General features: G+C 35.5%; 1 protein-coding gene across 1 annotated transcript; it reads left to right on the top strand.

The window, feature by feature from the left end:
• Window positions 1-3,161: 3,161 nt before the first annotated feature.
• Window positions 3,162-3,996, top strand: LOC108840375 (copper transporter 2). The gene has a single exon (XM_018613209.2). It carries the CDS (start codon window positions 3,362-3,364, stop codon window positions 3,827-3,829), a length of 468 nt encoding a protein of 155 aa, XP_018468711.1. The 5' UTR covers window positions 3,162-3,361; the 3' UTR covers window positions 3,830-3,996.
• The last annotated feature ends 9,232 nt before the right edge of the window (window positions 3,997-13,228 follow it).

Here is a 13,228-nt window from a genome sequence, read left to right on the forward strand (position 1 = left end):
TTTTCTTAAAGTCTTGATGTGAGTTTGATTTAGCAATCCGCCTTCAGCTCCGCCTATGGCCCCTTCAACTCCGAACTCCGCCTCTGGCACCTTCAAACTCTGAACTTCGCTGCTGCATTTGTCACTCAAGATACATCTCTTTTACCCTTATCAAGGTTTTCAGTTTTTCCTTTTATCCAGATTTATAAAAAGTAATGAGACTGTTGGGACAGGTGGGGAGAACTTTCTCAGAGATGAAAACGGCGACGAAGCCAAACACCACCGTCTTCAAAGCCAATCTACCGCGATACTCCTCTGCCTGACGACGATGCCCAGAGACGATCCCTTTTGATTGCGGCAAGATGAAGTTCTCCAAATCAAGACGCTGGTCAAGATTCTAACTCCACCGCGCTCTGAAGAAGAGGAGGGAGGATGAAGAAAACCGACGCCAGATCTGAAGAAGCTTCGGTGTGGAGATTCGATGAAGGAGTGACGGATGCGGCGGCATTTCTCGAAGATGGATGAACTTTAGGTTTAGAAATTTAGGTTTAGTATTTTTTAAAAAATTGGTTTCGTCTGGTTTAATCTTGTTAGTTTGATATAACCGGTTTTCTATTTGTAACCAGTTTTGATATATAATTTCTTTTTAACTATTTCTATTTGTACTTTTTATGTTTAATAATGTAAATAATAACAACAAATAAACGTTATCAAAACAATTTTAGTTGCATACATAAAACGCTATATAAATTATAATGCAGTAGCAGTAGAAAAAACCGCTATCTAATGTGCTCGACCTATTATCGCGGCCGATGATACAGCGCACCTAATAACGCTATCGTATCGTTACATAGCGTTTTTCCGACGTAATTAATACTCGATTTTCTTGTAGTGTATATTGTATATTTACTTACTATTTATTTTCTGTCTTTTTAATAACAATGCCACGTGGCATCTTTCGGAAAACTTTTTTAACTGATGTAGACGCTCTCTGGAGCCTTGAAAACTCTGTTTTTTTACAACAATAAGCTACTCTAACGTGATTCCGCCGGTCCAGAAAGCCAAACCGGAGGTATCAAATCAACATATAACATAGCTGAAGGTGAACTCCTTGCCTCATGTGCAAGCTTGTCCGCCATTGTGTTTTGCGCCCTTGAAATATGTCGGATATTGAAATTGGGGAAGAAAGATCCCTTTTATTAGTATAAATTTGTCTTGAACTTGACATTGGTTTAAGATATATCATGACAATTAGTGAGTAGATTCACCTTAAATCCATGGGTTAGGCAGATCTGAAGTGATTAGTGAAAAGTTAAGGTGTTTGTTACTAGATCTACTCGTTTCTATGCTTACTAAGGGTTCTTAATGCTAGATTTGATTTGATCTCTCATATCTAAATTCTAAGCTATTTCATGCTCGAAAGGTGTTTGTTGAAATGCTTGAAAGAACTTAGTAAAGCTCTTGCATAATTGGCTAACGGAAGTTAATGTTAGAACTGCTAGATGGTTAGTAGACTTGTAATTAATGCATTAGGCCAATGGCTAGATTGCATTAGGCCAATGGAAGTTGATGTTTAATTTATGGATTTCCGTCACGGAAGTGGATTAATCTACCTGAATGAGATTTTGACCTTATATAGATAACCAAACATAAAAATCAAATTAGTATCAAAAGTATACGTTAAATTAATTTTTAAGTTTATATAATTTAAAATATACAAAATCAAATTAGATAAAAGCACTTTAGTATCTATCTGTTAAAACAAAAACAAAATATATATACACATATTACGTTAAATTGATTTTCATAAAACAATTTATAAAAGAAATTGTTTTTAAGATAAGTTTTAAAATTATTAAAACCCCTACAAATCCTTTTTCTATTTCTGTTTAACAAAAAGACTTACAAATTTGTACTATTAAATTAGCCAAAAAATCCAAAGTAAATATTAATTATCACTAATTCAATAAATTTAACTCTTATAAAATACACAAAATATAATGAAAGAATAGGATTGGGTATTTGGGCCGTCAGTCCGGTATAAATCGGTTCCTTTTAAGTTCGAGATATTTGGGTCCTCAACATTTGGATACAAATAAGTATTTGAAAAAAAATCGGTTCCTTTTGGATCTGAGTCAATTCAAATCATAATTTAAAGTACCTAAAATTTTAGTACGTAATAAGTTCGGCTCGATTTAGGTATGTATGACCAAAAAAGACTCAAAGCACCCGAAAAGCCGTAAACTCAAAAACACAAAATACCCAAAATTCAAACAAATATCTAAAAATACTTAAATACACAAAACTCCAAAATTGTACCTGAATTCTTACCCGAGGAACCAAAAAAATCAATTTTTTATTCTAATACCTGAAATATTTTTTTAAATTTTTTTACCTGAAACTATAAACCAAAAACGTGAACACGATACTTACAAAAAATATTTGTAAACCGAAAACATATCTAAATACCTAAATATACATAATATACAAAAAAATATTTTGGATATTTCGGGTCACTGTACTCGAACAGATATCCGCGGGTCAAAAAATCCAATAGTTACTTTTCCTTAATCCCATACCAAAACATGTATTTCGTGTTAGTTTTATGTCATTTTCGGATCTGGGTAAAATTCTCATGTCTAAGAGAGAGAGAGCTACATAAAAATGTATATATAAAGTCTCAAATAAACTAACTCATAAATTATATAATTTAAAACTTTTCCCTGACCCCAGACCCGAACACGTATTTCGTGTCAGTTTTTGTTCGTTTTTGGGATCCATGTAAAATTCTCGTGCCTAAGAAAAAGTTACATAAATATTTATATATAAAATCTCAAATAAACTAATTCGTAAGTTATATAATTTTAAGCATTTTCTTTGTTCAATAAATACAATTTTATAGCAAAATAATATATAACAAACCTAAAATACTAATTCATACTCACTTTGTTTATAATTCAAAAAAATCAGCGCTTTTGAAGCGCGGATCAAAATCTAGTATTGAGTCATTAGAACTGTTACAAACAAGACGATCTCTATAATTTTAATTTTATTTTATTATAATTCATAATACGAGTTGAAAGAATGTGGCATGGTCACTTTTTTTTATCAAAAAAAATGAGCATTGTCATTTTTTTTTTCTTTTTTTGATCAACGAGGCATGGTCATTATGAAAATAGGTATACAGGAGAAATCGATTATAACGATTGTTGTACTACACAAAGTTTTTGACAAGTCAAAACATGCTCTACTTGTACTGCAGCAGAACTACAAATCACATATATTTAGGAAACCACAGAAACAAAGAAAATCACAATTTCTCTCTTTAATTTTTGTCTTGAACAAAAGACCTCAGAATCCTACCGTTGCCAAATACCAAGTCATGGATCATGACAACATGCATAACTTGCCACCACCATCATCATCAATGGCAAATCAAACCAACCCCGACATGATGATGACGATGCACATGACGTTCTTCTGGGGTAAGAATACGGAAGTTCTCTTCTCGGGATGGCCCGGGACAAGCTCCGGTATGTACGCTCTTAGCCTCATCGTTGTTTTCGTCATTGCCGTAATCACCGAGTGGCTCGCCCATTCTCCTATCCTCCGAGGTGTTGGCTCCACTAGCCGCGCCTCTGGGATCGTTCAGACCGCCTTGTACACATTCAGGATTGGCCTCTCCTATCTAGTGATGCTCGCGGTGATGTCCTTTAACGGCGGCATTTTTATTGTCGCTATGGCCGGGTTTGCCGTCGGTTTCTTGCTCTTCGGAAGTACAACCTTCAAGAAACCCTCCGATGACCAGAAAACCGATAAAATTCCCCCGCTGTCGTCAGGTTCTGTTTGATGAAAATATCTTCTATAAAGAACTTTCTATTTATGTGTGGTGTGCTTTGCTTTGAATTTTAATATCTCGTTTTGGTTAAGTCGATTAATAGTGGATGTTTAATATTTTCAGTTGATTTTCTTTGGTAGTTGTACAAATAATTTCAACAAAGAATTTGCTTTTTAGAATTATTGTAGTTAATATATCTAAAGTATTATAATAAAAAAGTTGAACCACAAATTTTTAATAACAAACCCTGTCCATTGAATGTTATTGTACCCTATCTATAATCCTTTGGTTTAAGTCAGTCTTCTCCAGAGAAAGAGAATTTTCATTGGTGAACAAAATACACATTTATGTAGACGAGAAGAATTAAGACAATGACTTTCATCGGACATGATCTCTAGACTACTGTACTTAGAAGACGATTTAAATTCATATATGATATTCACCCTTTTTTGCTTCGTGAATGATAAATCCATTGGAGACTTGACTACAGGATTTAATAGAAACAGCATACAAAAGGGAAGACAACAGATTATTGACAAAACGAAAAGAAGTAGTGATAGAAGACAATACCTTTGGTCCATAGAGTCAAAAGACATAACTAGTTAAAATTTAAAATTTTGACTGGATAAATATACATTTAGCAAACAACATTTGGAAAATCTTTAAAATCAAAAGTACAAACCCAAGTTTACAGTAATTGTCATTAACGCAAAAGGATAAGAAACGACTCTTCAAAAGTTACAAAGAATACCCCTTTCAAATCATTTTGATATACTGCAAAATTTATAATATTTCCAAGCTTTCCTCATGGCTTATCGATATAAAGAAATTACGAAATAAGTAAAAATAGACAATCGTGTCGTTGACAAAATAACTGATAAATAAATATATCTTGAGCTTCACAAATATTTTAACACCGGTCAAACGATACTACAAGTATCAGGAAACAGCATGGTTCACGCCTTTTTCCAAAGAAAGTATGATCGCTTTTAGAGGTTAGAATGGTTAACCCGACCCTTTCTCCTCACTTATACAAGTAACCCAAAAACGTATAATTCACTAAATAGTCTAAACCCGACTTTTTCTCCTCATTTTTCTTCCTATCTCTCTACCATCTTACTACATTTTAATATCTCCATTTTTGATTATTTCACAGATAATTAAGCCCTGAAATGTTAGTACACCATTCTCCAAAATTTTACATTAAAAAAAGAAATATTATACAGTATATTTGTATTTTAAGTAGCTGCTCTGACGGCTATTAAAAGTTAAGATAACTCTGATGTGTGCACACAATTTTTTTTAAACTCTGATGTTCCTCATGCTAGTTCTGATAAACTTGATTTAACCGATATATGTAATTCTTTCGTCCATCCATCTGTCTCATCTGATAGCCCACATGGTCCATTGATGGCCGCTCCCAAAGATCTTACTCTTCAAAAGATTATTTGGACAAGGATATAAGATTGTCAGTCATCCCCAAGTCATGCCACTAACATTTGGTTGGAGCATCAGTTTTTCTACCGTGGATATATGGAAATCGGTAGCTCTCATTCTACTCTTTCTTTAATCATGTGTCAGTATGGCAAGCCATTCTATGATAGATACCATAGACTTTGGCAAATGTAAATCTGTCTAAGACTATCTTCTGAGATTGGAAAGGGTGCATATATGAATATTTTTCATCTCTACAGTGAAAAACAGGTCTCAAAGTGCAACAAATTGGTGATAGAAGTAGAACCGTAATACACCCAAATCTACTAAAGGATTTTTAGGCTTGTTATAAAAGAAATTTCACCTCATATTTTCAGTGTGGAATATTTGAAAAATGTTACAATTTAAGTTTTACATACAATCTAATAGGGAGTTATTATTTATTCAAAATTCGCCTTTCAACATATGAAATTGTGAATACACTACTTCATAATGTTCACGGAAAAATGTCAACACCAAAAATTTAACATAAAATGGTTTGATGCGATTTTGTTAAAAATGAATTCCAACCAATGGATCCTCTACAAGTACTCTGTTTCTTCACTTATTTTACGGTAGTGATTTTCTGCAACGAAGTGAATTGCTCCTATGTTGGCTTTTATTTTTTTTTCGTTTTCAGAGGTTTTTATTTGGTTGGATCAATTTAGTAGAGCTAGGCTGTTCTCGTATGAGAGAGTGTTCTCACAATAAATCTACATCTTAATCTACCAACGTTGCTTACAAATGCTTTAATTTGATGGTAAATTAAGTTTTGATAATTCTACCAACGTTGCTACGAATGCTTTAATTTGATGGAAAATTAAGTTTTGATATATTTCAACGGATTAAAATAAGAGGAAAGAGTCTCCAAAACATATGATTCATGTCCTAAATTGAAGATTAAAAAAATTGGAGAGTACACAGAGGAAATTTTTGTAATTTTATATGTATAATATCACATTTGATACATGTAATACAAATTTTGTATAATACATATACATATGAAAAACAGATCACTTATACTTGATTTATAAATACATACCAATTAGATCACAATACAAAACTACAGTCCAAAGCAAAACTAACAAATTCTAACTTGTTAAATGTAAAATCCTTACTGAAAATGCCACATGAATCCACAGACCATAAAAATTTCATACGGTACATTGTTACATGCTTACAAAATCAAGACTTAAAACAAGAACACAAACATGAAAATTATCTACAACACTTATCAGTCTCAAGTACTATTATTAGAAACATATATGGTTAGAGGTTTTGACCTAGCTTTCGAGCAGGGTCTAATTGCAGATGAAGCTCGGTGTCGATTACGATGAGTATTGGTCGAAATCTCTATGCTTTACACAATAGGGTTTTAGAGAAATTTGTGAATTTTTTGTCGGAAAAATAGTTTTATCGGGGAAGATAGAATAGCGATTTTATGGGCTTTGGCTGGGTAAAGGAAAATTTAATTTGGGCCGAAATGAATAAAACAAGCAAATCTTGATTTTGGGCTAAACGTTTTGTTTAATTACGCGGACGAGTTTTAATTTCGATGTAGACTACGATCATTACTTGGACCAACATATAACTCAAACGAAGTGACCCAAATCACCATGCTAACCACACATGTCATGTTTAATCGGCCGATTAATTGGTTACTCAGTCAATGTATTGAACAAGATAAAAACATAAACAAAAAGATTCTGCTACATTCATTTTTAATAGGAAAATAATATATTATGCACTAAAATGCAAACACATGCAAAATATCTACTCCCGAAAGTTCCTGAAAAGGCGACAAGGGTTTTACTGTTCGCTCTGTGCGATTTCAATCCGATTCTTTCGGTAAATCTTCTTCTTTTACCATAAAAATTCACTCTCACAACTTATCCAAGCAAGATGGACAGAGATCTCTGGAAAGCAATGCAAAATTTAAACATTGGGTCAAATCTTCAACCTCTTCGTCTCTCGCGAGATACCCAGCGAAGAAACGCAACAGCGAATCGACTCAGTCTGGTGGTTAGAGGACTAAACCCGGCGCATCAAAACCTCACTGGAATGCGCAACACACTTCCGAAAGCTTGGAGACTTCATGATCGTGTACGAGGCCAAATAAACGATGACGGTACAATCCAGTTCTTCTTTACAGAGGAGCACAATCTCTTATCTGTAATAGATAGAGGTCCTTGGTCCTTTAAAGACTGGATGGTTGTTATGGATCCTTGGTATAGAAGAGGAAACCCAAACTTCCTTACCACAATATCTTTCTGGGTTCAAATCTACAACATTCCAAATGAATATCGAAACCAGGAAGTAGTTGAAGAAATAGGAAGAGAGTTGGGACATCTGGAAGGTCTTAGAATAGTGGAGCCTACAAGGGACAACTTATCAGAAGTTTGGGTCAGAATAAGATTTGATGCTTACCAGCCGCTTACCTTCACTAGATACATCCACTTTGAAGAAGGAAGGGATCAAGTACTGCTCCGTTTTGAATACGAAAGGTTAAAGAAGTTCTGTGTGACTTGTGGACGACTAACACATGAAGAAATGGAATGTGGTCATGTTCTGCCTCAGCCACAACAACTCATCGAGCAGAATGAAGAAGAACAATTAGGCCAGCAAATAAATCTGCAACAACAGGATCAAGAGCAAGCCTTAGCTGAAGGTGAGCAACTAATGGCTGAAGAAGAGGAGGTAGAAAGCCCAATAGAACAAGTTGATTATCATGACGAAGAGGAAAACTTGGATCAAATCCATATAGCTGAGTATATGCAGGATGTTACCCAACCTCTTCTCAACCAAGGAACTCCAGTATCTATCCCAGGCATCTCTTGCCCTACCACAACCTTCGAGATAGGCTCAACCTCCGGCGCAGACAGAGGATCAAAAAGAAAGTTCGAAGACATCATCTCTGAAGTTTCTTACTCAGCTAGAAGACAAAGACTGGAAGAGACTAACGATGAGGATGGCTTGGTGGTCGCCATAAGACCACCACCGGAGCCATGAGAGTAATGCATTGGAATTGTCAAGGCTTAAAGAGGAACCCCTTGACAATTCCATACCTAAAAGACATCCGGAAGTCTTCTAAACCTGATGTCTTGTTCCTCACTGAAACTAAAAACGGCATAAAGTATGTAAAAAGTATCGGAACAGAGCTAGGCTATGCTCATAGCTATGTTTTACCCTCTGAAGGCCTTAGAGGAGGGTTAGCTATTTTTTGGGAAGATCACATCAGTTTGAGTTTTATGAAGAAACCTTCACTTCATCAAACTGATATATGCATCTCGGAAGCAGGAACTCCTACCTTCTACATAACCTACATCTATGGCAATCCGGATCAGAGACTGAGAAACCTACACTGGAAGAAGCTGATCCGTATGGCAGAAGCTGGAATCTTCATCAACAAACCTAGAGTGGTCCTTGGAGATCTCAATGATATAAAAAGCAATGAAGAGAAAAGCGGAGGTCCGAGAAGAGCTGAGTACACTTTTAATACGTTTAGGAGAATGCTCAATACTTTGGGTCTCCATGACTTAAAGACTGTGGGAGGTCAGTACACATGGATGGGACACAGGAAACACTACACTATACAATCTAAAATAGATAGAGTGGTGGCCACGGCTGAGTGGCAAGACATGTTTCCAAGAGCATATGTTAAGCTACTTGACTGGATAGGTTCTGACCATAAACCACTTCTCCTTAATACAGGTGACAGAAAATGGAAAGGAACAAAGCTCTTCAGATACGATAATAGATGGAGATTCAATAAAGAAGTCAAGAAGGAGATTCAGCTCACATGGGAGACAAAGTGTCAGAGTTTACCGGGCAGTCGCTTCCATATAGCACTCAAAAGATGTCGATCAAGTCTCGCCAGATGGAAGTCAAAAACTGCAGCAAACTCAGCAAAGAAGATTGAAAAGCTGAAGAATCTCCTAAAACAAGCGTATAACTCTGATCCCTTAGATTTTGCTTATATAAATACTATAAAAACTAAACTAGCTAAAGAGTATAAACTTGAAGAAGAATACTGGAGAACAAAAAGTAGAGTATTATGGTTAAGAGTGGGCGATAAAAATACAAGATTTTTCCACTTAAATACTAAACAAAGAAGATCTTTTAATCGCATCACTGCAATTTGCGATGATACTGGGAAAATCAGTACATCTGAAGAGGAAATCCAGAAAATCTTTATAAACTACTTCACTGATCTCTACTCTCTTAACACGGACAGGTCAACTGAAGAGATCATGAAGCATATAAAACCTAAGGTCACAGAAGAAATGAACAAGGACCTCACCAAACCTGTCTCAGAAGAAGAACTCTTCCAGGCTCTGCGACAAATGGATAGAGAGAAAGCTCCAGGCCCAGATGGATTAAATCCAGGCTTCTTCAAGGATCATTGGGAGACAATAAAAACAGGTGCATTATATTTTGCTAAAGCTTTCTTTGATCATGAAAATCTAGAAGATGAAATGAACCAAACCCACATTTGCCTCATACCTAAAACAGATTCTCCTACAAGCCCTAAAGACTTTAGACCAATCAGCTTATGCAATGTTGCATATAAGTTGATATCTAAAGTATTAGCAGACCGACTAAAACCCTGGCTTCATCTAATAATATCAGAAAATCAAACAGCTTTTATTCCAAACAGACTCATTACTGACAATATACTCATTGCTCATGAACTTCTTCATTCACTGAGCACAAAAAGACTAAAACATCCTTTTTTAGCTTTAAAACTAGATATAAGTAAAGCTTTTGACAAAGTAAAATGGAACTACATAGATGATATAATGAAGGGTCTAGGCTTTAATGAGAAATGGTGTAGATGGGTAATGAAATGTATCAGCTCTGCCTCATATTCAATACTAATAAACGGTAACCCTGTTGGAAAAATAATACCGAGCAGAGGAATAAGGCAAGGCGACCCCATTTCTCCTTACCTTTATTTATTATGTACTGAAGGATTATCATCTATTATTCAAAATAGTATCCAACTCGGAAAACTTCATGGTTTTAAGGCAAATAGGTCTGGCCCTGCAATCTCTCATTTACTTTTTGCAGATGATTCACTACTATTTTGTAAAGCTGAGGAAGGAGAATGCATAGAGCTAAAACAAATCCTGCAAACCTATGAAGAAGCTTCAGGTCAGGCTGTAAACTTTAATAAATCAGCTATTATGTTTGGTAAAGGCTTAAGCAGGGAAGACAAAAAGAATTTGAGCGAATATACAGGAATCCATAGAACAGCTGGGTTTGGTAGATACCTAGGTCTCCCTGAATTCATAGGCAGAAATAAGTGCAATGCCTTTGATTTTATTACTCAAAAGCTTGAGAGAAAAATAAGCAGTTTGTATACTCGTTTCTTATCCCCTGCAGGAAAAGAAGTTCTTTTGAAAGCCGTAGCTACAGCTATCCCAGCGTATAGTATGTCATGCTTCCTTCTGCCAAAAAGAGTACTTAATCAGATGACAAAAGCCATGAGAAAATTCTGGTGGTCTAACGCCAAGGACAGACAAGGCATACCATGGATAGCTTGGAGTACAATTGTAGACTCCAAAAGTCTGGGTGGACTAGGAATAAGAGACCTGAAGGATTTTAACCTAGCTCTTGTTGCAAAACAGAGTTGGAGAATTCTTCAGAATCCAAACTCGTTGCTCAGCAGAGTCTACAAGTCAAAGTATTTCCAAAAGACTGGACTCTTACAAGCCAAGATAAAATCTAATGCCAGTCACGCATGGAAGAGCATATTGCAAGGTAATGAACTTCTAAAATCAGGAATAAGAAAGATTATAGGAGGAGGAGAACAAACTTATATGTGGCTGGATAATTGGCTACCTACAAACCCTCCTAGACCACCAAAAAGCTTAACCAACTGTATAGACCTGAAGTCAAAAGTTAGTGAATTTCTCAATGCTGAAACCATGGGGTGGGATACTAATAAACTAAGTTCTTTTGTAGACCCGGAGGATATAGAGATTATCAAGAATATAAGGCCATCCATTACAGGAGCTGGCGACTCTAATATCTGGATCTTTACAAAAGATGGTCAATACTCTGCCAAATCAGGTTACAAACTCTTACGCAATCTCAATCAACATCAAAATAGCCCAAATACAGAGAATTTGGACAGAAACCTTCTAACTGAGGCCTGTAGTAGAATTTGGAAACTTAATGCTCCGCCAAAGATTAAATTTTTTTGGTGGAAAGTAGCTCATAATTCAATCTCTACTGCAGAGAACTTATGGAAGAGAAAAATGATAGCAGACTGTACATGTCAACTGTGTGGTGAGCATCAGGAGACTACTAACCATCTTCTCTTCCAATGCAGAGTCAGCAAAGAAATATGGAATTTGACGCCACCTATCCAAATATCAGGTGACAATTTAATAAGTAACTCATTGATAGAAAATGTAAGCATGATGCTTACCCTCGGTAACAACCAAAGAAAGGATGCAAGTGTTTTCCCTTTCATAGGTTGGAGGATTTGGAAAATGAGAAACGATTTAATTTTCAATGGAAAGAGAAAATCCATACCTGATGTAATTAACCAAGCATTGGTTGACTATAATGTTTGGAGAAAAACATCAGAGGAAAATGAGTTACAAGTTGAATCACCTGAGATCAATGCTACTAATGCTGCATCCGGAAGACACAGCACCATTGAGGATATAATTAGTAAAGCTAATGCTTTGTGCTGTTTTGTAGATGGTTCTTGGACGTCGCCGAGAGACAAGGCTGGAATTGGATGGGCTCTTTTTAATACTGAAGGAAAAGCTATATTGGAAGGAAAAGCAGCAATAGACCCAGTCAATTCACCACTAGAAGCTGAAGCTGAAGCACTGAGGATGGCGATCGTTCAAATGAGGAAGCTTGGATATCACACAGTTACCTTTTGCGGAGACTCTTCCGACCTCTACGATACCCTCTCAAAAAGGTCCTATCGAACTCCTTATAACAACACAACAAGATCTCATTGCCCAACTCATGTGAAAGACATTGCCTATCTGGCAGAAGGGAAGGAATACAATTTCTGTTTTCAAAAAATCAAAAGATCTTGTAATGTTGTTGCAGATAACTTAGCTAAAGAAGGTAGGATTACAAACTCATGTTATGTTGTAAGATGGAAAAACGTTGTATAATATTTTCTAATGTATAATAAAAAGTTTGCCGACAAAAAAAATGCAAACACATGCATATTTTTCAACACAAAATTGCAAATATAGTATATGTTAATGGTTTGCTCACACTATGCTGTGATGTATATTGCTATTGTAAATTTAGGTCTGGAATTTGTTGCTCTAAAATGTCGGTGAGGTTTTTTGTTTAGTTTTATAGTACTTAATCTGATTGTCTTTGGCTTTTGTATAAAGCGGTAAATTATTTCCGAGAAAATTGATAAATGACACTGATTGGGTGTGAAATTTAGCAATCATTTTAATTAATAATTTATCTGTTACCGTATGTGTTAATGTCGTCGGTGAATTTATTAACAAAACATGCAGATAAAATAATGAGCCATTTGCACCATAAATATAGAAAGATGATGAAATTTGCACGGATGGAAAATCGTCTGGCCCAAACGCAAGGCCCAGCTTCTGATGGAGAGAAAAGACGACAATGACCCTATAGCTTCTTCTGTTACGTAGCAAGGCGAAAAAATAGAGCAATTATGACATGCATGTAATGATTACGAAATCTATATATATCATGGAACGTAAGTAATTATCTAGGTTTAATCTAAAAATAGCCATAAAAACTGACCATACATATTGTCTAGAAAAGATGAACCTTTTCGACTGTTTACCACGGGTAACAAATCTATATGCATGTTGTGCAAACTGTAACGCCGTGCGTATATGTTTCCCTCTATATAACAACAGTTGGTCTGTTGTTAAAAACACACTCCATAACTATCACTTTCTTATAGAA

The sequence above is a fragment of the Raphanus sativus genome, chromosome 2, assembly GCF_000801105.2.
Source record: "Raphanus sativus cultivar WK10039 chromosome 2, ASM80110v3, whole genome shotgun sequence".
NCBI classification, from domain to species: domain Eukaryota; kingdom Viridiplantae; phylum Streptophyta; class Magnoliopsida; order Brassicales; family Brassicaceae; genus Raphanus; species Raphanus sativus.

What these genes read in the sequence shown, in the direction of transcription:
- LOC108840375 (XM_018613209.2), top strand. Translation starts at nt 3,362, where the DNA reads ATGGATCATGACAACATGCATAACTTGCCACCACCATCATCATCAATG.